The sequence below is a fragment of the Notothenia rossii genome (assembly GCF_949606895.1).
Source record: "Notothenia rossii genome assembly, chromosome: 11".
NCBI lineage: Eukaryota > Metazoa > Chordata > Actinopteri > Perciformes > Nototheniidae > Notothenia > Notothenia rossii.
This window is the reverse complement of record NC_136910.1, coordinates 27,223,791-27,251,597: the sequence shown is the minus strand read 5'-3', so window position 1 is coordinate 27,251,597 and position 27,807 is coordinate 27,223,791. Positions and strand designations below refer to the sequence as shown.

Sequence of the window (27,807 nt, the reverse complement as noted above, 5' to 3'; positions counted from 1 at the left end):
CTATTAGTAGAGAATAACGAGTAATGAATATACTTTATTACTCGTTTCCATTCATGTCAATTGCAGATAAATGTTTCGTCTTCTCAAGCACCAACTATCAAATATCTCTCCTGATTATTGGCACTTGACAATCACATTTCTCTGAAATGTACTCAGGTGTAAAGTCTGATTTAAGGGTTGTTCATATTTCACATCATTAATCAGAATCTGCAAAGTAACTAAAATAAATGTCGTGGAGTAAAAATACCAGGTTAACCTCTGAATTGTAGTTTAGTATTATAAAGTAACAATGAGCTGTCATGTGGGTATATATTAATGCTGCCCATTATGGATACAAGCGATTTTCACCCATTTATTTATTACATGTTTTACATTTGTACACCCCAATTTGTTTCCTATCGCCTAAACCTCCAGGGGTGTACACAGTTTAATACTGTCAACTTCTAATTTTGGGAAAAACTAAAACGTCTTTTTAAAACTACAATTCCCAGTAGAGACGTGCCATAGAACATGTTGCGAAACACAATAGCCAACATGTGTATTTCTGGGGGGGCGTTCGAGTCCAGTTTTGAACAGTCTACTGTGGTTTCGTTCCATTTCAAAGAGCTTGACGCTCGGCGTAACCTTGGCGCACTGCCACTCCAACATCCAATCCCAGAGCTTGAAGATTAATCACGGGGTTTGTCAACGGGACTGTAGTCCCAAATGATAGCTGGGGATTATGGGTATAAATAAAGGTTTGAGTGTAGTGTCTTCGGCCATCCTAAACTCTAAATATTTTTGGGGTTATCATATTGCATTTACACCATATCCCAATGTGCATTGCGGCTAAAACATCCCCAGCTTCAAGCTGAGGATCTTGGGTGATCAGTTCAGTGGGTTTGGGTGTTCTTATTATACATCCATGTGAGCCATGTATTTTCTGGAACGTAAAAGGGACGAAGAAGATGAAATGAAGTGACGTACTTCCGGTTCAACATGAAAACATTCCCAGTTAAACATGCAAAAACAAATCGCTAAATAAAAAGATAAAACACTGGCATGTAATTTACGTTAGAATAAATAGAATGGTTTTGAATAATAGAGGAGAGTAAAATCTACATCACTTTACAGCCCCGCCCACTTTTGGGGAAACCAACGCTGTCATTTGAACGGCGATCAAGCCTGAAGCCACAGAGATCTTCTTTTACTGTCCTTTCTTCTTAGAGGAAGTACAGAAATACGTAACTCTGGATTTGTTTTAATGTTTGAGGTGCAATAAACGACACAGCGGCTTTTTGGCATGTTAAAACTATTATTTTCTGCCTCACTCATGAGAGTAATTAGCTGGCAAAATTACGTCCTCGCCAACAGATTTTAATTTAACCATATATCGAGCCCGATTGCCGATTTCAAATGTGTGCTCTAAAATGATATTTATAAATGAATATTATTATTATAAGCAAGACAATAAATGGCAAAGATATGTAGAAAATAAACACATTTAAGAAACGTTCATAACAAACGTAACGTGGGAGAAAATATGTTTCTAGAAGATATGCAGAAAATAAAGGTATTTAAGATACGTTCATAACAAACGTAACGTGGGAGAAAATACGTTTCCAGCTAAACGTAATTGAGAATGCAATTTAGTTCTGTGGGAACGTAATTTTTAGGAGACAAGGTTGCAATGGGAATGGTTAGCGTATCATATGCATGCAAAATCGGACTTCTGCATATCTATTGCACGCATTTCCAATGTGTAAAGTCGTGTCCTTTGTACGCAGACTCAAGAGAGTGGGTTGTTTTAAACACAAATCTCTCAATTATTTTAGATTGGGTCTTTCTTCTTTAAGGCCAAAGCTTTTCTCTGCTGAAAAGTAGGCTGGTTCTTCTTTTGATTCCACTGGCACATCAGAATATCCCTGAAAGTGGTCCTGAAGGTCTTGTTACACAGGGCATAGCAGATGGGATTGATTGTGCTGTTAACGTAACACAGCCAGTAGCCCAGTGACCAAAGGGTTTCTGGAATACAGTTGGTACAGAAAGTGCTGACCAGCACCATGATGTTGTATGGTAACCATGTGGTGATGAAGACCACGAGGATGGCACTGAGTGTCCGAGCTGCTTTATTTTCATTTGCCTTTTTTTCATTCTTGCGCTTGTTGATCTCTGTCTTGGCCTTGGAGGCGAAGTGTTTTGCCATCGCCGCGTCCTTCATGGTGATAGCTGCATGTGACTGGGAGGCAGGGTTGGTTTGGGACTCTTTCCGACCTTTGTTGGTCGATGACTGTTTGTCATTGTTGTTCTTCCCCTTTCTAGATTTCTTACCACCTAGAGAGATAGACATATGTATAATTGTGTTATTCATATTAAGTTGAACACTCGATTCTGATCCTGATTCCAATTGTTAACTTTTCCTAACGCTGCTAGGAAGAGCAGACCATAGCTAAGGAAATCATGGACAGGAACTATGTGCAGTCATATCAATCCGCAGAAAAAAGTGGGATAAATTTCACGTCAGCTCAGGGCAACAATTTAGTTTATTGATTCGTTTTTTTCCATCAGAAAACATAGTGGAATACTTTTTGAATATTCATTTTTAAACTTGTGGAGGGCATTACACTTTTTATTCATTGTGGCTAAACTGTCCCCAGAAAAGGGAAAAAAACAGCGCAAGAGAAGGAACGAGGTTAAAAGACGGAGTGCTGGATGTCAGAGAAAAGAACAGCAGAAGAAGACGGACAGTAAGTAAACACTAACGGGAACAGCAAAAGAAGACAGACAGGAAGTAAACACTGACCCCGGGGATTCCACCGGCTCCGTCTGCGTCACGTTACGGCTGTGCCGCAGTTTTGGTCCGCCTTCCTCCAGCGTCATACCCAACCGGGCGCGTTTCAGAAGCGGAGCGTCTTGCGTGCCGGCTCGCAGTTTTGGTTGATTTGGGCATATGTCCTGGACAGACTACTTTGTACAGACAAAGTTAATAATAATTGTAATAGTCCAGTTATAAACGACATGAATCAAAGATGTGTTGCTGTATTTTAGTGGTAAAAAAATGCATTCATCATCATAATTATTCTATATATATAATTTACACAGTGCCTGTAAACCGGAGGAGAACGCAGGCATTTATTCTCCTACTTCAAAGACTACGGTACGGAGGGAAAGGGTCTGCAAAATGTGTTTACTTTGGGGATTGACTGGATGCTCTGACCGTTCCTGCCCGGCGCTATGCAGCGCCTCGCGACGAAAATAGACCAGCCGCCTATCTTTAGCGGAGCCTAGCGCCGAGACGCTTCTGGGACGCTTCTGGGACTTTTCTGGGACGCTTCTGGGACGTTTCTGGGATGCTTCTAGCCGTAACGCGGCGCGTCTGGTGGAATAGCACCCATTTACTAGAGTGGCCGCGATCGTTATGAACGCGGCGGCGCAGCCGTAACGCGGCGCAGTCGGAACCGGTGGAATCTAGGGGTAAAGGGAAGAGCAGAAGACAGACAGGAAGTAAACACTAATGGGAACACCAGAAGAAGACGGACAGGCTCTGGCAGAGTTTAAAGACTTGTTAGTGGAAAATAAATTGTGAACTCACTTGGAAAGTTACAGAAAACCTCGATCAGTACATATAAACGGTATCAGTGGCGGCCGGCCCATAGGGGCGCTAGGAGCGCCCCCCCCCCTCTTCCCACATGTTTGATTGTCATTAAAAATTAAATTAAAAATATATTTAAAAAAAAGTTTTTTTAATGAACAAGTTACTATCGTTAACATCAGTGGGCCACAGCAAATGATGGTGAGAAGCTAAACTATCTATTAATTATGTAAATTACAGGGAGTGTGATTGTAACTGTGTGTGTGACTAGCTGGATGCAAACAGGTAAACACTGTCTTTTGTTTCACATGCTTGCTCTTCAAACAGCCGGGGACAGATACTATGTGCCCGTGATAAATACACACACACACACACACACACACACACACACACACACACACACACACACACACACACACACACACACACACACACACACACACACACACACACACACACACACACACACACACACCCCCACACACACACACACACACACACACACACACACACACACACACACACATATTATTGTATATAGTTGAGTTTTGACAGCATCCATCAAACTAGATTTTTTTACCTTAATGGTCTGTTTTCTAATATTTCTGTGTTTCTGAACCACGTCTGTGTCTGCATATAATGTTCGTATTTAGTCTCTTGATTTTAAATGGGAATTAAATCATTTGAGTGTTCCCAAAGAACCGGTGTTCTGCAGTTTGTGTGGGCCTACTGTACTATTGCACAGTTTACTGTAGAAACTATGTCCAGGACAAGGTAGTTGGAAGTTTTGGAAGATTCATAGCTAACCACAATGAAGATTATGGAGGTATTGATCAGTTTTCTCATATCTCTAACATCACCAGAAGTCATAATTTAAGGGGTCATTTCTCAAAATGTTCCCCGTGTGGTTTATTCGCCATTACAATAGCCCCACTTAAAATAATTTCCACCAGCCGCCACTGAACGGTATGTATATGTATTAGTTTAAATCCACACCTTCAGCCTTGTCGTCTGAACCGGACTGGTCCCCAGTGCCACCGGCTTCAATGTTGAGGCTTTCACTGCTGCTCTGCTCTGCTTCACCCACAGTAGTTATCGTGGTGTTGCCGGACCTTTTGAATGCATGGCGACCTGGCAACAGTGATGAAAACTGGAAACAGCACGATGAGCCACACCTCCCTCTGCTTCCTGTTCCTCCTGCCATGCTGGTATTTTCCTTGTTGTTCTTCTCAGAAGCCAGCTGATTAAGTTCATCGCTGCTGCAGCTTTGAGAGCTCATTTGGCATTGCATGGCTGATGAATCCTTCTGGCTGTTAGTCGCACCTTCTCCACCAACTTTCCCACTGCCACTTCCTTGATTCTGAGCCTGGCTTGAGCTTTTGTCAACTCCAGCTCCCCTGAGACTTTGCATATCTTTATTACGTTTTTCTGTCTCCTGATATATCTTCCAAAACAGGAATGTCATAATACTTACTGGCAAGTAGAAAGCAGCAATAGCAGTGCAGAATGTGATAATTGGCTCAGACAGGAACTGGATGTAGCAATGATTAGGCGTAACGGTTCGCTCACCCACGATGTACTGCCAGAACAGGATGGCTGGGGCCCAGAGAATGAAAGAGATGGACCAGGCTAATCCTATCATGGTCATGGCTCGCTTGGTTGTGCGCTTGGCCCGGTATGTCAGAGGTCTGGTAACAGAGAAATACCTAAAAGAAAGAAAGAAGAACTGTACACATACACAGTAACTGTAACTGTACCGTGCATTACTGTTTACCACATTGTCTCTGCTGATAGTACCATAAAGAGTCAAACTATTCCAAACAATGGAAATTAAATGCACATTTTCCTATTGGATACACGTTCATAACAAAATAGTCTGATACTGATGATCAATCCTAGTTATACCTTCTTACAACTGACCCTCTATCAGATTTAGCATCTCAAGGAGAGAATTTATATTTTTTATATCAACATATCTCTTTGAGTAGTACCAACAGTATATAATCTTGTCTATAAGCTTTACAGTTTATCAACAAAAATAAGTTCTGTTTTTTTACCTGTCAAAGCTGATAACAAGCAGGTTCATGACTGAGGCGTTACTTGCCACATAGTCTATTGCAAGCCACAAGTCACAGACCACCGGCCCCAGGGCCCACTGGTTCATGATGATGTAGGTGGTGTACAGGTTCATTGACAGGGTGCCGATAGTCAGGTCAGCAAATGCTAGGCTAAGCAGGTAGTAGTTGTTCACTGTCTTCAGTGCCTTATTTATCTTGAATGACACCATCACAAGGATGTTGCCAACAACCGTGACAATAGAAAGTGATCCAGTGAGGAAGACGATAACAAGGACCTGAAGAGGAAGAGGTAAAGAGAGAAGACAACCAAAGAGGGCGGTTTAGTGGATTAAGTTATTTATTTGTTAATGACTCAAAGGGACTCAAAATCCCAACACATAATCCTCATTTAGTGTTAGCTTTATCAAATGTAAGTAACATCATTATTATCTTCTGAAAAATCTGACTTAGCTGGGAAAGAAAATACACCTCTGACAGAAATAATTCACCTACTATATGCTGACAAAGCTTGCTGACACATTTCAAAGAGTCTTGAGTGTTTCTTCTCTGGACATTTCTGAAGCAAAGTATTACAACTTTAGCAGTTATGATACAAAATATGACAAATCACTGACACAACCACGGCTTGCTTCTACTGAATAATATTGCCTATACCCAATAATGTCATTCTGCTGCTTTACTTTTCACCTAATCATTTAATGACTACCTGTCATGAAGAAATTGGCCAAGATGTTAGTAGAGGTGCACCACAAGGTTCTACTCTGGGTCATCTTACATTCACCATCGATACAAATAAAATAAAGTAATGACTGCCACCACGCAACATTTCTGTGTAGACAATAATGTTTTATATGCCATAGATGCATCCCAAATTATGGTTTTCATCTTTCTATTATTAAACATTAGCTTGTTTTAATGAAAATGAATGGATAGGTGACTGAAATCTAACAGACTAATGGAAGTACTTAGATAACACAGAAAGACTCAGGTCAATAATAATTTTAGTCTAATAGCTTTCCATAGATGCAAAGTTTACTTTGGAGCCACAACTATAAGCATGCGGTTTAAATGAGCCATACATTCCCTGGAGTGTTGAAGCATCCATGTGAAGGGCATTGCTGAATGTTTCTCTGGTCTAGAATAAGCCGCTTCTAAAGCCATGGAATTTACACAATGACCCCACAAAACTTCCATACCTAAATGTAGGCAAAACAACTATGGTAAGCAATATAAGATATCGATTATTGTTGTTTATTTATATGTCAACACTTAAATGTGCACTATTTTTTTGTTGATGAGTTATTCAAGAATAAAAGTTCACTGAAGCAATTAAAATCACAGTTGATTGTTACCTGCAAGACAGTATGTCCTCCTAACGGGTCGAACTCGTCTGCTGGCAGCATTAATGTTGGGTTCCCTGGTGAATCAGTGTAGTTTCCTTCTGGTCCTGACAGATGACTGACATTATGCTGCTTCCAACGACCAACACTGTCAGACAGTATGGCCAACCCTTGATAAGAACCACCTGAAGATGTGGAGAAACATATTTTTCAAGCCACAATTCAACGCAGCACATCAAAGATAATTTCCCTTTAATACAAAAATTCTGAAAGGCTAACTATACTTTTGATCTGAGTTTTGGAGTCTACAATTACTGTTCCTGAAAAGCAGGAGGAGTTTCATACAATTCTAAAACAAAGGTATCAAATTACTTAGCTGTGCATTTTCTCAGCAATATTTGGCTTAAATCGTAGGGAACTTTCCAAGTCCATTTTAATTATATTTTATCAAGATGATTTTATTATTAATCTTTTAATATATAAGGTGTTAAAAAGCTAAGTGCTGTAGTGTTGTGTAATACCCAAAATGGCAGGCTCATTCATGATGGTGAGGAAGTGGGGAGAGTCAGAGCTGGAGGTCAGGTTTATGATGGCTGATGGACATCTTTGAGAAAATAGAATAAATAAGGATTATTTGTCTTCATTTCTTTCATTTTATGTCTACATGAAACAAAAAATCCCTGACACAAACAGAAGACCACGCATCATTACTACAGGATTCTGTAGTGATGATGTGAACGCTCTGTCATGATGAAAATCCTCCGCTCCCATTGCATTGCTGGTTCTGGCATAGATTAGCATAGCCTGTAAAGAATGGAGGACATTACTAATACAGGCTGTACTAATTAAAGCCAGAACCATCACATCTCCTCAGGAAGGGTCTTCAGCTCTGATGTGTCCTTCTGGAGAACAGAGGGGTTTGCTGGACTGCATTCCTACAAAAACAAATGAACAGATGAAAACTGTAGGAGCCCTGAAACTAATTTTTGATTTCAGACAATTGGAACCAGGCCCAACCTCACCCTCTCAGCGACTGTTTGTTCCCTCAAGTCGCTACATTAACAATCTCCGAAAATATTGCAATGTTAAATAAATAAAATAAGTGAAGGTTTAAATTGTGACCCAATGTTAAAAATGGAAAAAATGTAATCAAAACTATGTGTGTCATTTCATTATTGTTTTTCCTGACTGTTTACTATTTTTATTTTTGTTTCAGGATGTATTTGTCTCAATAAATCATTTGAACAAAGTCTTACTGACCTTTACTGACTTCACAAAAAGATCATACAAATATTCTGTTTCCCATGCCAAATCTTGGTGTGCAGTGTCAAGAGAGAACCCAGCATTTACTCATTATTTTGGAAGTGACATACAAACAAAGAAAAGAAAAGTATATTCGATGAACACAAGCACGACTGAAACAGTGCTAGCTCAGATGAGCAAAGATATCAAGAAAAAACCCTAAAAGAGAATAAGCCAAGTCAACCTTGATTTCAGAAGACTAAATAAGATTGAAATCTCAAGCTACATTTATGGAAATGCGAACCTTCTTTGCCAATGTTTTACAATGCAGCAGAAATCATGTTCTGTCACAAGCCATGACATCTCAAATTAGTTCATACTAAATTATTTTTCTTTGATCTAAGCTCATGCATTTTCCTTGTACAGATGTAACGCTTCATTTCAGACAGTTTGAAAGGCGAGGGCCATGATTGGTACGTGATCTGCCCTCGCTCAAGGGAAAACCTCCAGCTTGACTTGAGACCTCCCCCGTGATAAATAAATGTAATTATAATGAAGCCAGCTGCAATGGATCATTGATCCACCAGGGGGTGCACTGGTGTTCCACACTGGAGCTCATGTGAAATAAAGTCAGATACAGTACACTGGATGTACAGCGGAACTTTGTTAAGATCCATATGTCACGGATATCATACTCTTTGCTAAATAAGAGACATGTAATCATTTACAAAACATCACCATGTTGTTATTTAACAAAATAATGTTGTTTAGTCGAAAAAAACGAACGGGAGGAAATGCAGCCTGGCTCTCGATTTTTAATCCTAATTTAATCATCATCTTCACCACGATCATTTATGTTTATGTTCGCCGAATTGACATGAAATCACTGACAAATATGAATATACTGTATTCAACTTCATTAAAACGTTATTAACGTGCCTAAACTCAGTAATTCACTAAAAATATTTATATTTTAATGGAGCCTCGTCGGCAGATCAGGATCCCGACCATAGATCCCGACGCGTGATCAGCTGAAGGGTGTTATTTTGCCCATAAGGAACAAGCCGCTGCAAAACTTATTACATGGCCACATTCTCAACAAAGTAACGACATGACTCCCAATATTAATTGAAATGCTTTTATGGATTTAGAAAATGTTTTTATTGATTTAAAAAATAGTTGTATGAATTGATTTAAATTGACATGCATCCGCTAAGAAAAATAGTCCGTTGTTAACGTTTTTTTAAACAGTCTGAATGAAACGGCAGCTCTCAGCTGTGTATTTAAACAGCTCTCTCCCCCCCTCCCCCCTGATCTTTCTTCTCCAGCAGCTAAATTAACTGTAGGTTACTCTGAGTGACAAGCTTACAGTTAGTGACGCAACAACACCATAAAAGCTGCTGGGTTGAAAGCAATACGGGAGGTAAAAAGAACTAGAATAATTGTGATTTATTTATTGTGGCTTTTATGTTTTTAGGTATAAAATGTTATATAATTCAGGCTTATAATTCACCCTTCTCTAAAAGCCTTCAACAATGACAATATTCATAGTAATTTTATAAATCCTTCCAACACACATTGTAAAAAATAGCCTACTGTAAGTTAAGAAATCATTCCAATATGTACATCTTCTGATGTAACAACAATAACATTATAAATAGTAACATAGCTGAACATGGTATTGCACATTTAGCTTTGAGTGTTAGTGACCTGAGATGTTTTTATTAAATGAATTAAGGTGACTGAGGCTTTTTAACATCGACAGAGCACAACTGAAACATGACATCTGAAACGATGTCACAACATAATACACTTTTTGGGGATGCAGCTTGGGATGTGAGGAGTGAGGGACACGGCTTAGAACGGGCGTGTCGCCTACTGTCCTGCCAGTGTTGGCAGGACAGGAGAGTGTGTGCACCAGTCTGCCTTGATCTATGAATTCATGTCCGTGACGCTCACTGCTGCCCACAGCTGTTTTATAGAAGGAAAACCTCCTTCACTTCATGAAAGTGTTTTACCACACACACACCTCTACACACACACACACACACACACACACACACACACACACACACACACACACACACACACACACAATTGACATGAAATCACTGACAAATATGAATATACTGTATTCAACTTCATTAAGACGTTATTAACGTGTCTAAACTCAGTAATTCACTAAAAATATTTATATTTTAATGGAGCCTCGTCGGCAGATCAGGATCCCAACGGGTAGCGGAGGGATCTTGATCTGGATGAAAGGTGTTATTTTCCCCATAAGGAACAAGTTGCTGCAAATTATCCCGCTTATTACATGGCCACATTCTCAACAAAGTAATGACATGACTCCCAATATTAATTGAAATGCTTTTATGGATTTATAAAATGTTTTTATTGATTTAAAAAATAGTTGTATGTATTGATTTAAATTAACATGCATCCGCTAAGAAAAATAGTCCGTTGTTACCGTTTTTTAAACAGTCTGAATGTAACGGCAGCTCTCAGCTGTGTATTTACACAACTAATGGCCCATTAACCACAGCTCTCTCCCCCCCTCCCCCCCGATCTTTCTTCTCAAGCAGCTACATTAACTGTAGGTTACTCTGAGTGACAAGCTTACAATTAGACACAACACTGTCATTGCAAGTGACCCTCAGTTAGTTGACTTTTATGTTCAACTGCTAAATTTGTTACTGATAAAAAAAGGGCTTCTTACTGTACCTAATTACCTTAACACTAGAACCGCCAGAGGTTTTAGTATAGGCCTATCTAAAACCGTCAAATCCCGCTATTAGAAAGCAATTTTTAACAACATAGGGTGCTACATAACACACTTTCAGGAAAAGTCACGGACTGGGAGACTTTAATAATAATATTTAAATGAAATCTGACGGCAGGCAGTTAGCTCTGTTCACCTATGATAAATGCGCCACACCTAATCGCTGGCCATTCAGCCACAGAGCTCCCTCTATACAAATCAAACTGTAGACAGTGTGAAAGCACCTATTGTTTTAAATAATGGTCGGAATGTGACCTGTGAGCCTTCTGAATTACCGTGGGACAGCACATTCTAAACTAAAATGTTCAATCAATAAAGTAACATCTTATCTTATCTTATCTTAATAATATCTTCATATTAATAATAATAATAAATCATACAGTATGTGTCCGAAAGGGAGCAGGAGGAAGCAAACACAAAAATATACAAAAAATATACTGCATATTAAAGCAAACAATTGGAAAGGTAAAAGTATGAGCATAACAAATAAAGAATTATTATTATGATTATTTTATGTATGAAGACTATATATTATTGAATTACAAGATTAGATATATTTTAGTTGATCTAAAATATTGATGTGTTCAAATGTTCTTCAAAACACAACTGAAAGTCCATGAAACTTGTCTTTCTGTATTTGTGAATGAAGCGCCATCTCCTGGTTAAAACCTGAAATTGAAAATCTGGCAACGCCCTCTTGGAAAATAGTGGGAGGGCTTAACATTCCTCGATACTGGTCTTAGGCTGGTCGTAGGCAGGAAGCTGTAAGCTGGAGTCTGAAATGAGGTGCTACATCTGTATGTGGTCAAATCAAAAGGCATCTTTCTATGGAGAGTTTGGATTTGAACCTTTGACCATGATTATGCTGGTGATTTGACTTTGCTTAATCAGGGACAGTAAAGAACGATTGGAGTAAGGAGAAACATTTCAGTTCAGAAGTCAGCCAGGTTAGCTTCTGAACCTGAGGAGGGCACATGGACTGAACCTTCTTCTCTATCCAGTATTAAAAGGCTCCCCTTGCCATCAAAGGTTCTATAGGGAGCAATGCATATTGCCAAGAGTGTAGCTTCAGGACTGATGATAAAATATCTCCGTCAATGTTGACCTTACCCCCCAAAATGGTCCTTTTGATAACACATTCAGCTGATATTCCTCTGTAAGAACTCAATAGATGCTGTAAATATAATATATTCAAGATTATTTTTTTGTTTTCCGTGCCCTAAATGAATAAATAAACACACGGTTTAAAGGCTTCCTTAAAGGGATAATGCATAATCTTCAAAATGTATAAACTTAAACTTGTCTTTATACTAGATGAAATCACCAGTTTTGAGACTCACTTCCTGTTTTCTGAGAAAGTAACCCATGATCACAGAGAATGATTAATATTTCTTAAGCCCCACGGAACTCTTAATTAAGGTGGCGTTGGTCAACACATTCTCACTCCCAACTCGGCCTATGTTGACGTTATGTCAGGGTCCCTGTCGTCACTTTCCAACGCAAGGGGGGGCCCTTTAGCGTCGGGTTTCAACTATCAGGGAGTCCTATTGACTTGCATAGAGTTTCCTGAACATTGGTAATAGAGGAGTTGGGATCGCGGCGAAATGCTCTCCGCAGACCCATTCTCACAGCGTTTATCAACCTTTTTCTTACTCAATATCAAGCCACACTTATTGTTTTTACTTCTTTATTTTAATTGAATAATGTAGGACTTTTGTTGCCGTCAGTTATGGGGAGAGTAGGGGCTCAGAATACTGAAATCTGTATTATTTCATAGTTTTTTCCTTCTAATTTTGTATTCTTTTCTGAACCACACACTGTTATTTACTGTTAATAACACACAATTATCCTTGTGTTTATTTATTTGTTTGATTGTATAATGTCGGAGTTTTTGAGTCCGTCAGGACCGAGGGTCGGAGCAGCTCATAGTAGTTGCTTAAGAGAATTTTACACCCGGAAGTAAGTATTCTCTCCGCTTTGCTCAAACCCTGTGATGAGTCCTCAAGCTCTGTGATTTGATGGTTTAGCCGCAATGCACGCTGGGATATGGTGTTTATGTGATGTGAAATCTGAAAACATTTAATACAAAATAAAAAAATACTATATTCCGAGTGTGCTTGCTTTTCTCTTTGGAAGTCATCACATAACGGCATTGTAATACAAGGTTCGGCTGCATTAAATATTACATATCTGCTTTAGTTCTTTATATATAGAGCCCTGATGAGAAGACTTCTAGACAAACAGGAAGAACTGCCGCAGAAACTGAATATCTGACGTGGATCATAAATATTTCAGCAATTAAACAACATCTTCAATTTCTCTTCACAATATATGTGTCCTCGCAGTATCAACACTAATTCGGCTGACTTTTATATTTGATCCAATTGGTAGAACATCCAATCACAGAGCTTGAGGACTTGAGGGTTTTCAAGGGTCTCCGAGGGTGCTGGCATTGTTGTTCACCGCTCCTCCGCCCCAAATCTTGTTCTTTAGTCCAGATCAGAACCTCTCCTGTCTGGCTCTCTACTTTTTAAACGTCAGTCATCAGCAAAAATAGCAGCATCTCTCCATCGAATCGACACAGACCTTTGTGTTGTCATCTCCTACCTGCTGGCTCTTTCCTGCTCACCGGTCCCTAGCCCGCTAGCTAGCTAGCATTATCGGACCTAGCAGGCTGCTACCTAGATGCTCCTCGGCTCCCTGAAGTCTGCTGAGCTAACATTTCTGTCTCCACCCCAACTCCACCCTAACTCCACCCTAACTCTGCGGCTCGAGTGGGTCTTCCCATCCCGCTGAGATCAGCCGGCTTCCCCGCTGACATCGTCTCTCCCTGCCGCCTAAAGCCGGTGGCTATCAAGCTAGCTAACAAGCTAGGCTGGTCACCCGGCTCCCACTCTGCAGCAGGCTGTCAGCCCCACCTACGATTCTCCTCCGGAAACCACTGGAATTATTCTCCTGATATGCTGTGGATTATCCTTCTGATTTTATCTGGCCTCACACGGCTCCTTCTTCCACGGTCATCCGGCTCCTGGTCTCTGCTGCCCGGGTCCCCAGCATTAGCTAGCTCCGTGCTAGCGCCACTTCACCGGATTATGCCGCCGCTCTACTCCCTGTCAGATCACCACTCCTTTAATAACCGCCTGCCTCCGGACTGCATGGACATCCTTGCAGATAACAAAATACTCCACAAACGCCTTCCTCCACACAGAGGCTCTTGCCGTAAGTTTTTATTTCATTCCACGCCTCCACACTCCATCCCGTCCATTCCGTCCTGTCACACGCCCACACTACGCCATCACAACAAACAACTCATGAATCTGACCAATCTCCTTCCACTCCCCCGGTCCACACAACCCCCCCCCCCCCCAATGCAACTTCACCTCAGAGCAGCCCTGCTCAACACACATTCATTAAATTCATTAAAGACAATAACCTGGACTTTCTGTATCTGACCGAAACATGGCAAAACCCCCTGGACTATCTTTCTTTCAATCAAATCACCCCAGCAGGATTCACATACATTGACAAACCTCGCCCACAAGGTGATATAGGTGGTGGTATAGCTGTTATTATTATAAAGGGGAAAAAAGGCTACCATAATCCCCATCCCTGATGTTTCTTCATTTGAACACCTGATCTTCAAACTCTCTGGTCCCACTCCCCTGGTCACAGCCATCATCTACCGTCCCCCGAAGCCAAACCCCTCCTTTCTCTCCGACCTCTCTGACATTCTCACTCAGCTTTCTGCCATATCCCCATCTGTTCTCCTCTGATTTTAACATTCATATTGACGACCCGACCTGCAAATATGCCTCTGAATTTAAGGAAACCCTTCACTGCTGCAACTTCTCTCAACACATCAACTTCCCAACACACAGCCGTGGTCACATCCTGGACTTGGTCTGCTCCACTGGTCTCACCATCCATCATCTGTCCAGCCTCAATCTCCACATCTCTGATCACCTGGCCATCATCATGGACATCAACATCCCCATCCCCGCCCAAAAGCAAAAACGCACAATAACCTACAGACACCTCAAATCCATCTCACCTTCAGCAATCACTGCCTCCATTACCTGCAAGATGTCTGTCTCCCCCCCCCCCCACACTTTCTGAAAACCCATCTGAACTTGTGGACTATTATAACAGTACCCTCTCCTTCTGTCTCAATGAACTGGCCCCCACAAAAACAAAAACATGTCTCTTTCATACACTCCGCCCTCTGGTATACCCCGAACTCCGCCAAATGAAATCAAGGAAACGTCAACTTGAACGCCAAACCACGAAAACCACACTAACAGTCCATCTCCAAATCTACAAATACTATCTCCAGCAGTACAGTAACGCACTCAAAGCAGCCCGGTCTAATTACTACTCACAACTCATTCAGTCCGGCTCCACCAACCCCAAGCGTCTGTTCTCCACCATCAGCAAACTTCTCAAACCCTGTGACAACGCCACCTCATCCTTCACCCCAGAACAGTGCAACTTCTTCCTCTTGTTTTTCCAAACCAAAATCAGCAACATTTGCAGCAATCTGACACCCTCATCACCCTACCTCCCCTCCTGCCCCCCCCCCCCCCCCCCCCTTCACCTCATAGCCCCTGTCCCACTTCTCCCCTGTGACCCCCATGCAACTGTCCAACTTCATGACTGGAATTAACTCCACCTGCACACTTTACCCAATGCCCTCCAAACTCATCGCCATCATAATTAACTCCTCCCTCAGATCTGGATCAGTTCCCCACTCTCTCAGACTGGCTGCTGTCACACCCATTCTCAAAAGACCTGGACTGACACCTGACATCATGTCCAACTTCCGGCCCATCTCAAATCTCCCCTTTCTGTCAAAAATACTTGAACGTGTCATTGCCTCACAACTTCAATCCCACCTCAGCTCCAATGACCTCTTTGAGCCATTTCAATCCGGTTTCCGATCAAAGCACAGCACAGAAACAGCTCTTCTGAAAATCACAAACGATCTCCTCCACTCCTCTGACTCCGGCAACCTGAACATCCTCATCCTCCTCGACCTCACCGCAGCATTCAACACCATCAACCACACCATCCTGCTATCCCTCCTCGAATCATCACTCAACATCACCGACACTGCACTCTCCTGGCTGAAATTCTACCTCACCGACAGACATCAGTTTATCAACATCAACAACTGCACCTCCTCCACTGCTCCTCTGTCCCAAGGCGTCCCCCAGGGTTTGATGCTTGGCCCCCTCCTCTTCATCCTCTACATGCTCCCCCTTGGCAAAATAATTAGTCGCCACAACCTTCAATTTGTAGATGGGGCCATTCAACCAGTGCTATTTACAAAACCCCCAGCACCTACAGAAGTGAGATACATTACTCACTTGTATTGCCAAGATGCAAAGTGTGGAGAGAGTGGAAAGTGCCAGTGCCTCTCTGTTGGCCTTCCCTGTACGGGGTTCTGCAGCTGCTGTGTTGAATGTCAACATGTGTCCCCTAACTTTTCTGAGGAACCTGACATTTAACATCAATGCATTAATGTGTGCATTAATTCTAGTATCTGTATACTTGACCTCTCACTGAATTATTTGATGAATTGTATACTGTACTTTGAATTAAGGTTCCAGTTTCAATAAAACCTGTACTATTTACACCTATGTTTTAGAGGCTTGCAATTTAGAACTAATACACTTCACTGTATTGGGTTACTCTTATTCTGACTATTTGGTGATGTAGTTCATCCACCTGGTATTTCCCTCTCCAAAAATAATGACCATCAGAGTGAGCATTCTTAACTTATAGGTTATTGTGCCACTTATCCTCCTTTCAGAATTTGACTGTCTCAGAGAAAAGGTAGGCCTATGTCTAAAGAAATCTCATTTGCAATAGTGAATGGTGAAAAAAAACGTAGGGATCTTACAATTTCAGAGGCGTTTTTGTAGAAATACTACGTCCCAAGTAGTGGACCAACGTAGTTATTAAACATTTTTTTGTGAGACTGGGTTGGGTTCGACTGTCTTTCTAGTAGCATTGTAGCCCCGTCCACGAGTAACTTTTCCACCTCAGGTGTTATGTATGCTAGCAGCAACACACGGAGTTAACTCAATTATACAAACATGGGTTAATGATTAGAGGTAACTGAGTTACTCTTTATTTTGTTAAAGTTTCATCTATTCTGTTTACAGTTCTGTCGTCAGATTATTTAATACGATTTGTTAAAACATTGTTGTTTCTTTTGATGTGAAATATTATTTATTTTATTTAAATAAAAAGCAATGTTAATTTTGTTCACAATTTTTTAAGTTAATTTAATAATATATGTATTTTTTAATCAAGTATTCATCTTTATTTTCTTCATTGTTAGTTTCCACATGCCTAAAACAACCTCAAACTAAATCTAAAAGTTGATGGTTAAATAATAGAGTTTGAGAAATTGTGCAAGGCAAACAGCAATAGTCCAAATAGTCGATTAATCATTTAATTAATCGATAGATTAATCGATTATCAAATTAGTCGTTTGTTGCAGCCCTATTGTAGTTATCCCATGTATAAATAAAACGTGTTATTCAGCAACCCTTGCAATTTGGGATTTTATTTTTGGTTGGTAGACCAAGCTAGGGTTAGGGGTAGGTGAGCTGGTCATTTCAAAAGTAGCTCACCAGCCAAAAAAGTGTGGGCACCCCTGCTCTACGGCATACCATCCAACCTCCTCAATAAACTCCAACATATCCAGAACTCTGCTGCCCGCCTCCTCACCCACACCCGCTCCCGAGACCACATCATTCCCATCCTCCAGAACCTCCACTGGCTCCCCGTCCGTCAAAGAATCAACTTCAAAGTCCTCCTCATTACTCACATTGCCCTCAACAATCAGCCCCCCCTACCTCACAGACCTGCTGCACCACCACACCCCTTTCCGCTGCCTCCGCTCTTCAGAAGCCAACCTCCTATCCATCCCCACCCACATCAATCACCGGACCTGAGGGGACAGAGCCTTCTCCGTCGCTGCCCCCTCCCTCTGGAACTCACTCCCACAACCCATCAGAGACTGCACTGACCTCACCACCTTCAAAAGACTCACAAAAACTCACCTCTTCAATCTGGCTTTTAATGTGTGATTGTTTTTGTATTATTTGACTTTAACTTTGATATATTTATTTGTTGTTCCTTTCTTTTCTTTTCACTATATCTGTAAAGCGTCTTTGAGCACCTGTAAAAGCACTAACAAAATTAATCTATTATTATAATTATTATTATCACGGGGTTTGTCAAGCGAAGCGGAGAGAATATACTTACTTCCGGGTGTAAAATTCTCTAAAGCAACTACTATGAGCTGCTCCGACCCTCGGTCCTGACGGACTCCAACTTGTGTTTATTAATCAAACAAATAAATAAACACAAGGATAATTATGTGTTATTGTTGAGTAAATAACAGTGAGCGGTTTAGAAAAGAATACAAAATTAGAAGGAAAAAACGATGAAATCATACAGATTTCAGTATTCTGAGCCCCTACTCTCCCCATAACTGACGGCAACAAAAGTCCTACATTATTCAATTAAAATCAAGAAGTAAAAACAATAAGTTTGGCTTGATATTGAGTAAGAAAAAGGTTGATAAACGCTGTGAGAATGGGTCTGCGGAGAGCATTTCGTCGCGATCCCAACTCCTCTATTAGCAACGTTCAGGGAGCTCTATGCAAGTCAATGGGACTCCCTGATTGTTGAAACCCGACGCTAAAGGGCCCCCCCTTGCGTTGGAAAGAGACGACAGGGACCCTGAAATAACGTCAACATAGGCCGAGTTGGGAGTGAGAATGTGTTGCGTTGGTTGGTAATTGTACTGGACTTTGAACGTTGGTGGTGGTTTTGATATGAGGTATTAAATATGTCACCTTTTTAACCCTTTATAGGGTACTCATTGAAATACTTTGAAATTCATAATGTCAACCCTAGAGTGTTATTGGATGACATAACAAGACTTTTTAACTTTTGTGACATTTTTACCATACCATACCATATATGGTTCCTTGCCCGTTTGTGGTAAAAAAAAAAAGTGTTTTTATAAGAAATACAAGAAAAATACATACGGCGAAAGGAATTTTAGAACAATAGGACATAATAACATAACATAGGCACTTAAATGATATACAATGTTGCTCCCCCTCCCTCCCTCCCTCCCACCCACAAAATGAGATACCCCACAAGGTCTCAGTTTTACACCAAATCATTACAGTCAATCACTGCACAGCTGGATGGAAATGAGCAAACTGCTATAATCTGTTATTTTTGTACATGGTCCCTGAAAAGTAAACCAATAAACAAACTAATTAACTAAGCAGGCACTTATAAACATACATAACATGAAACATTACTCCACTTCTTCATCATAACTGACAAAGCAGTTACCCTCGTGCAGAGGTGGATTTTGCAGACCCTGCAGACCACATTTGACCTGAAAATGTTGCCTTTCCTGCTGCAAGATGCATTACATCTACAAAACAGAGCATGCAATGAGAGCACATGATACACTTTTGATGTTTGTTTAATTTCTTCGGTAATGTTACAGAATGTTTCGGAAAATGAAGATTCCAGGACCACTTTAAATGTTTAGTTTACAATCGTTTCCCAATGACCAGGAATAGTACTGCCAGAACGAACGATATCCAAAATGTCTTCTAGTTTACAAACTTCAGCCATTCTGTTTACACGGGGATCACTATTCACTCTGTTTTCAATCGTCCTCATCACCACACTTATTAAAAGGGTATTGACTACATTCTGATCAATATACCGAGCGTTTTGCATAGTAGTTCCCCATTTTTATTTTACTTTAAAGAAAAAGTCAATGTATCGAAAAAGAAAAAATCCACAACCACAAAAAAAAAGGTACAAGTATATTGTGTTGAAAATATCGCAAAAAGTCGTAATATTGTATAATGTATTAGTTGCATGTTGTATTTTGCTAAAAACCACTATGTAGTTTTTCAAAAATATAATGGAAAAAGGAGAGAAAGACAAAAACAAAATATCGAGAGTTTTTTCACCAGTATAATGTCCCTCGCCGTTTGACTCTTTTTTTAAAAGTTTTTTTTCATCTATCATTTTCAACCAAGCAGCAAGAGGTCAAATTTAAGAATAAGTAATAGTTTGTCACGATTTTACAGGAAATAGTCAGAGCGCAATGTCACATCTTAAAGACAGCTTGAACTGGATAAATGGTTAGTCTTTTTCAACCATACCGTACGTTCTGCATGTTAGTATGTCTGGCCAATCGGTTTAGACCCTACTGCCCTATGCTCTCAATAGGGAAGTCACACTTTGGGAAGAGGTGTTTAATTTCACAGATCCACCTTGGTTGTTGTTGTTGTTGTGCTGGCTGAAGGAAGAGGGACGGGGGAGGAAAATTCAGAGGATAAAGAAGCAGAAAAATAACTTGTTTGTAAAACGGACAGCACGTCAGTTTCAAGAAAAGATGACACAGTGTTTATGCATGACATGCAAAATATCCTGAAGCCCTACAACCACAAAAAAAAAAGTTACAAGTATATTGTGTTGAAAATATCGCAAAAAGTCGTAATATTGTATAATGTATTAGTTGCATGTTGTATTTTTGCTAAAAATCACTATTTAGTTTTTCAAAAATATAATGGAAAAAGGAGAGAAAGACAAAAACAAAATATCACAGTATGTTGAAAAATATGAAAAAAGTAATGTTGTGTTAAAATAATATGAAAGAAATCAAAGTAAAGCATCTAAAAAACATATATTTAAAAAAGTAATGCTAGTCATCTCAAGTTATCAAGACTGCATTGTTTCATCGAAACAGTGTTAAAATCAGAAACTTGCCTTTTAGAGTCACAGTCTTTTAAGAAAAGAAAGGTTTTACACAGTGACTGACATTCTCTATGGGGGTTTCACACCTGAGCTGCTGCAGGGGGGCTTTGAAAAGGGGATGAGTATGTCTGGCTCTCGGGGGGATGGTGTGTTAAGAGTCACAGTCTTAAAGAAAATCTGTTCAGAAAAAGTACTTTCTACCAGTTGTAAAGTTGTCATACACAACAAATTCTGTTTTGTTAAGAGCTACCAAAACATAGTAAACATCGCAATTATTCCCAAAACAAACTGGGAATGGGGACATCGATAGCATATTTTAATGTTTAATTTTCTTCAGGGCCACCGTAGTGCACATTGATGAACACTTTAAAACAAAAATAATGCTTACAAGTGTAAGTGAGCCGGATTTTAGCTTTGAGCTAATTTCCATCTGTAGTCCCGTCTCATACAGCATATAAGAACATGACATTTATATATACAGCAAAAATAAATACATGATATGCAGAAAGAGCATGAGCAGCATACAAGCATTTACCACATGGCAGTACAATGTAGCAGCTATGATATATAAAGTGCAAGATAAGATAAAAAGCGCTACATAAAGTGCAAGAGGAGATACCCCTGTGTTAAAGTGCATTTATTTAGCGGTGATTACACGTCTGTTTGTTGCTCAACCATTCTTTAAGTTGACCTTTAAAACTATTGAGAGTGGGACAATCCCGTATCTCAGTTGGGGGGCTATTCCACAATGAGCTGCCTTTAATGGAGAGGACATTTTGTCCAAAGGTGGTCCGTCTGTGGTGGACTTCACAGTCTCCTCTGGTTTCTGACCTAGTGCTGCGTCCAGTGTGTTTTCTGTGGATGAATTCCCCTAAGGGGAGGGGGCCAGCCCATGTAAATATTATTTAAAAAAAACACATACTTTTAAAAGACTTAAAATTGTCAAAAACTCAAGAAATTGTGATTTTCAAGGATGGTACAGTGGTGGTATGACTATGGCTTTATGTCAAACACCTGGATAGCTCTCTTGAACAGCTGTTCTATGGGTTTCAGGTGTGTGGCACAAGCAAACGACCAGTTTGTAAAACAGTATTCAATGTGGGATAGAATCATACAGTGGAGGTATGACTTTACAGCATTGACAGTTAAGAAAAGGTCTAATTTGTTTAAATTGTTGCAAGTTGAATTGAATGGTATTGGATACTTTCTTGATATGTTTCTTAAAAGTCAAGTTCGAGTCCAATATGACACTCCCTGTTCAAGATACTTGAACTGGGAGACTAGTTCTATTTCTGCTCCATTTAAAAATACATTGGATCCTTCGATTTTGATTGATCGTTTACTGAACATCGTCGTTTGCATAAACATGCATACTGTTTTTGTTGTACTCATACTGTCAATACGTAGATTGTGTTATCTAGCTTTAGATAGAATGTTTTTTTCTTCCTCTTTGCATAATTTGCATCCGCAATCCTTTGCCAGTAGGTGTTTCCACAGTCCTTGCGGTTTTCCAATTGTTCAACTACTTGGGAGCTACTGTAAGCTATTTGTATTTGCATTTTAGCACAATACTTCCTGCAGTGATTCAGAAAGTATTGTGTTTGAGCTTTTATTGTGAAAGGGGGAACACTACTCAGAACCAGACATAATTTCATAGAGAAAGCAAGTCTTATAGGGAGCCAATTTAAATGCTAATGTCGTCTTTATTCTACATTCATTACAAATTTGTGCAATCAACTACTTCATTATGATAAGTTGTTTACAGCCACTTTAAATGCAATCAAATGTATATTTCTAAGTGCTTACAACTTAAAAAATCTTTACGTACAAATGACTGTATATTGAATATATTTCTGTACACATTGTTGAACAGGACCCAAACCTTTGGGAGATGAAAAAGGACAAATCTGCTTTAATCAACTGCCAAGTAGTCAAGTCTGCATTTGTGTCTGTTCATTTGTAAAACGTGGACAGTTTTTTGGCTGCTCTGACTGAACTTTTTCAAAGCTGTGATTTGAGTCTGGAGATAGACTTGGGGGCGATGTTGAAAAAATATGAAAAAAGTAACGTTGTATTAAAATAACATGAAAGAAATCAAAGTATGCATCTAAAAACCTATATTTAAAAAAGTAATGTTAGTCAAGTCAAGTTATCAAGACTGCATTGTTTCATCGAAACAGTGTTATATGAAGTACTTTGTAAGGAATTCGGTTTCTTTTTAATGGCCTAGGCGGATTTTGGCTTTTTTCTCTTGCCAAGATACTTTTAGACACACTTTGAGGTATGCAAAACCTTAAAACTAGAACACTGATGGCTTGCTTACACTGCAAACTTCATCACTTTTTAACAAGAGAGTAAGTATATAAAACGTTATTTTGTATATTTTACACATCAGCAGAAACAGAGAGATGGCAGGAAGGGGGGAGACAGTCTCGCCCACCTTTACAGACACTGTGTTTTAGAGAGAACAAATACAAAGTGTAAGGTAACTGTTTTTAAATTCCATCCCCCCTCTGTGTAGTGATAAGATGGCAGGAAGGGGGGAGGAGGGGGCAGGGCCAGGCTCACACAGTCACCCACACACCCACACACACACACACACACACACACACACACACACACACACACACACACACACACACACACACACACACACACACACACACACACACACACACACACACACACACACCTTCACAGACACTGTGTGAGACTCCATCCCATCCACTAAAGTACAACATTAGTTAACAGTCTCCCCAAAACTGAAAAACCCTTATGAATCGTAATGCTAATACACAATAAATACTATATATACACAGAGGTTGTTTAACACACAACATACAACATTTAATAATTATATGAAGTACTTACCAGAGTTTTTCAGGATCAGATCCAGGTCAGGAAAACGCAGAGAAGAAATTACAACCATCAGTCTAATCCTTGCAATGTAGACAGAGACTTCCTCATAGCTAGTAAACTAATTAACACAAATCATATTAAAACCTCAATCTAATTTTGATAGGACAATAAAGTTTGTATGGTGACTTTAGTATAGTAGAGAGGGGCAGCATTTGCCTGCATCACCGCAGAAGGAAGGAGGCTTTGAGACGAAAGTAGATGTTAGCTTGGATTCCCGTTAGAAAGGGGCTGTCTGATGAAGAAGGAAAGTGGTAACATACATCAATACTATTTTTCATTATTATGTTTATGGGGGACTTTTCTTTAGGGGCTACAATAAGATTTGATGTAGCCCCGGTCCACAGCAGGGGTTAGGGGAGAGCGTCAAAAAAACACACACACACACACACACACACACACACACACACACACACTTGGGGGCGGACCCACCTGTCACTTTTTATGCATACTAATGTGATTGAAAGAGCTTTTTTTTTTTTTTGACGCCATAAGGCCACATCACCCCCTCCTATCGACGGTTATCACACCTACTTGGGATATCACACCTACTTGGGATATCACACCTCGAACAAAGGGAGGCGGGACTTAGCTCATATGCATAATCGGGGGAGGTGTGACCTTTCACTTTTTTATGCATACTAATGAGACGAAAGCAGGATGAATATTACTACTCTCCTGTCCTGAGTACAATAGTTCCTGTATTGTATATGAACTATGAATTATTGTACTCAGGACAGGAGTTTAACTAAGTAGGCCTATTACAAAAAGTACAGAGTAAAAATACTTGATTGTAAATGAGGTAGTAGTCCAAGTACTGAGTCCAACAGTATCAATTTCATGTAGAACTTACGGTAACAAATCTTTTTATCCCTCAATAGCAGAATACATGAATGATTGTACTCAGGAGGGGAGTTTGACAGAGCATTACTCAAAAAGTACACAGTAAAAGTACTTCATTGTATTTGTGGTTGTAGTCTGAGTCCAACAGTACCAATTTTATTAAGAACTTATGGCTAAAAATCATTTTATCCCTCATCAAATATAGCAGAAGTGGCTTGAATTTGTTCTCAGGAGGGGAGTTTGACAGAATAACTGAAAAAGTACACAGTAAAAGTACTTCATTTTATTGTTGATAGCAGTCAAACTATAGTACTGAGTCCAACAGTGTCAGTTTTATTATGAACTTATGGTAAAACATATTTTTATCGCACAAAAACATGCATAATGTTACTACTAGCGTCAGTGCCGCTTCTCGGCCGATTGCCGTAAAGGCGCGATTAATCGTGCACTCACAAATGAAGAGCTGCTGATTTGACCAAGCAAACGCGAGAGACGGCTGAGTTGACTGCAGTGTTCTCCTGCACTCCGACAGCACTGAGCACTACATCCAGATTAAGATTAAATGCATTTATTTAATTTGGGAACAAACATATATACCTATGGAGTTGGCCAGATATGTGTAAATTACCGTTCATGGTCATTTGAAAACAAATGCCGGTGTCGGACAGACACAAACACACCGACCACACACACAGAGCGGAACTGAGCACAGCACAAACGTCATGTGCCTTGTGGACCGAACATCTCCTTCATAAAACAAGTAATAGGGGGAATAATCGGGCAGTTCGATGTGTTTAGAGGTGTGTGTGTGTGTGTGTGTGTGTGTGTGTGTGTGTGTGTGTGTGTGTGTGTGTGTGTGTGTGTGTGTGTGTGTGTGTGTGTGTGTGTGTGTGTGTGTGTGTGTGTGTGTGTGTGTGTGTGTGTGTGTGCGTGTGTGTAGAGGAGTGTGTGGCCATAACGAAGCAGCCTGCGGTCGCTCTTTAGCTGTATAATGAAGGTAAACACAGCGAAGGCTGTGTGTAAAAGGCACAGCTCCACTTCCTACTTGGCGAACCTGTAACTTTCTTGTGTGCACGAGAACGTATGTCTTGCATGTTTAACGACCATAAACACACTCGTACCCTTGGTACCGGCGGTCTATCCGCCAAAACGAACTTAAGTTTGTGTCAATAACTTCACGTCACTTCTGGTATGATGGGCATTCCCCTTCCGGTTTGATTCTCTAGTTTGTTAAAGTGTTTCGACAAATGTTAAAGTGTTTCGACACTTGTAAACTTGTCTCTAGCTTTGTAAAAGTGTTTTGCATCTTGTTAATTTGTTTGTTTTTGTTAATGTAAAATAGTTTTTTCTTTTGTAAAAGTGTTTTGCTTATGTAATTTTGTTATATCAAATGTAAATTTGTTTTATAAAATGTAAATTTGTTTTATAAAATGTAAATTTGTCTCAAGCTTTGTTCAAGTGTTTCACACTTTGTAATTGTTGATTGCACCTCTCAGCCACCGTAGTATCACCATGTGTGCCCCTGTGGAACTTATTTTAATTAATATTTCAAGAGAGCCAAATGGAGAGTTCTGAAATGAAATGCACTCACCAGTCCGCTCTGGTTCCAGTCTGTAGTCTGAAGTCCTGAAGCTCCTCTCTGCTGGGCTCCGACTTCAGACGGTGTTAGACCCGCAGCTCCGCCTCACGCTGCTCCGTCTGCAGCAGATCTCAGCTCTGCTCCGTCAGCAGCAGAGCCTCTCAGATCTGGGCTGGACAGAGGGTTGCCCCGGGAGATGACCCAAGTCTGATGAGCCTGGGCGAAACTTTGGCGATGCAAACGCGAACGCCCACTTTATCCAAGTCCCATACCGTTTTGGGAAACAAACACATGCTGGTTTCAGCATGCAGTATAATTGTGTTTTTGTTAGGCAGCCTTTGGCCCAGTCACATCTGCAGCCCACATCATGCCACTGTTCTTTGCACTGCTTTGCATTTCATCTCCCCTTTACAGCCTCTCTGCTGCTTCATGGAGGGCGGATTCTGCTCTCATGTCCCCCACTCTGCTCCTGTGCCAAATCTCGTGGCTCAGCTTCATGCCCTGTCTGAGGGACTGATGAGAGTATTTCTGTATGTCAGCAAGCGGTTTGGTTCTGGATGCTTCAGGTGGAGACGGTTCAGCTCCGGTTCTCTGTCTGTTTGATGGAGAAGGAGGAGCCTCCTTTTGGGTTGGGTCTTTTGTCTGCTTGGAGGGACGGGGTCGTAGCCTTTCTAACTCAGAGGGGGAGTCCAGGTCCCGGGACGCATTATCCATAAGAAATCTAGCACACTGAGATTGAATCAATCCAACCCTTTCCACTCTGTCTCTTTCTAATCATACTATCTGTCTTAGTTGTTAAATGCCATCTAAACAACACCATTAATGTCTACTAATGATATTACAAAAACTCCCTCTATAAATTGTTTCATCCATTGTTACATATCTACCCAACCTGACTCTTTCAGGAAACCATTTTCTTCCATAAATTGAAATACCTGTTTCAAGCATCACATATTTTACACACTACGAAAGAACATCTCCATACTTTCTCCAATATTTTAAATCCCACTGTTACTTAGAACAATAGTAAACCTGCAGAGCACACTGATCAGATCACAGTAATATAATTTGACTCAAGTGTATAGGCCCATGTCTACTTTCCATTTCACTTATTACTTTTGGTGAATATTTATTTATACTGTCTAAATTCCTTGTCTATGATGTGCAAAAAGTTAGAGCATAAAAATGTGTTTTTCTCAATGTATTTACACTCCACGGATTCTTGAGTTTACTCATCTCCTGGTGTTGTCGTTCCTAAAAATGTTAGCAAACACAAAACTCCCACTACAACATTTATAGATAAATTGATCTAGCAAAATGAATCTTTTCTAATTCAAAATGTGACAAAAGAACAATGATTTGTCTTTCACAAGATGGTGGTCTAACAGAATGACTCTTGACCTCATGGGGTCAAATAGATTTAGCCATGAGGCGGCTGACTTTAAAATGAACTGGGACAAAGAAACCACATGCATGTGGGTACATTATAGTCTAGAAATATAACACAAAACAACACTACTTAAAAATAATAACAATTCAAATGACTTCTGGTGAAAAGCATGAAGAACAAAACAACTTAATCTACTCTCAATGTTCATGTACACCATCACTGTGTATTTAAACAGTAGTTACCGGTTGTA

At 40.2% G+C, this 27,807-nt stretch overlaps 1 protein-coding gene across 1 annotated transcript; it reads right to left on the bottom strand.

The window, feature by feature from the left end:
• Positions 1 to 1,810: 1,810 nt before the first annotated feature.
• On the bottom strand, positions 1,811 to 26,293 carry chrm3b (cholinergic receptor, muscarinic 3b; the record flags this gene model as incomplete). The annotated part of the gene is made up of 6 exons (XM_079658414.1): positions 26,180 to 26,293; positions 7,511 to 7,582; positions 7,002 to 7,174; positions 5,629 to 5,924; positions 4,568 to 5,277; positions 1,811 to 2,313 (listed from the first exon to the last, which is right to left on the bottom strand). Exons 2-6 carry the CDS (start codon positions 7,530 to 7,532, stop codon positions 1,811 to 1,813), a joined length of 1,704 nt encoding a protein of 567 aa, XP_079514540.1. The 5' UTR covers positions 7,533 to 7,582; positions 26,180 to 26,293.
• Positions 26,294 to 27,807: the final 1,514 nt, after the last annotated feature.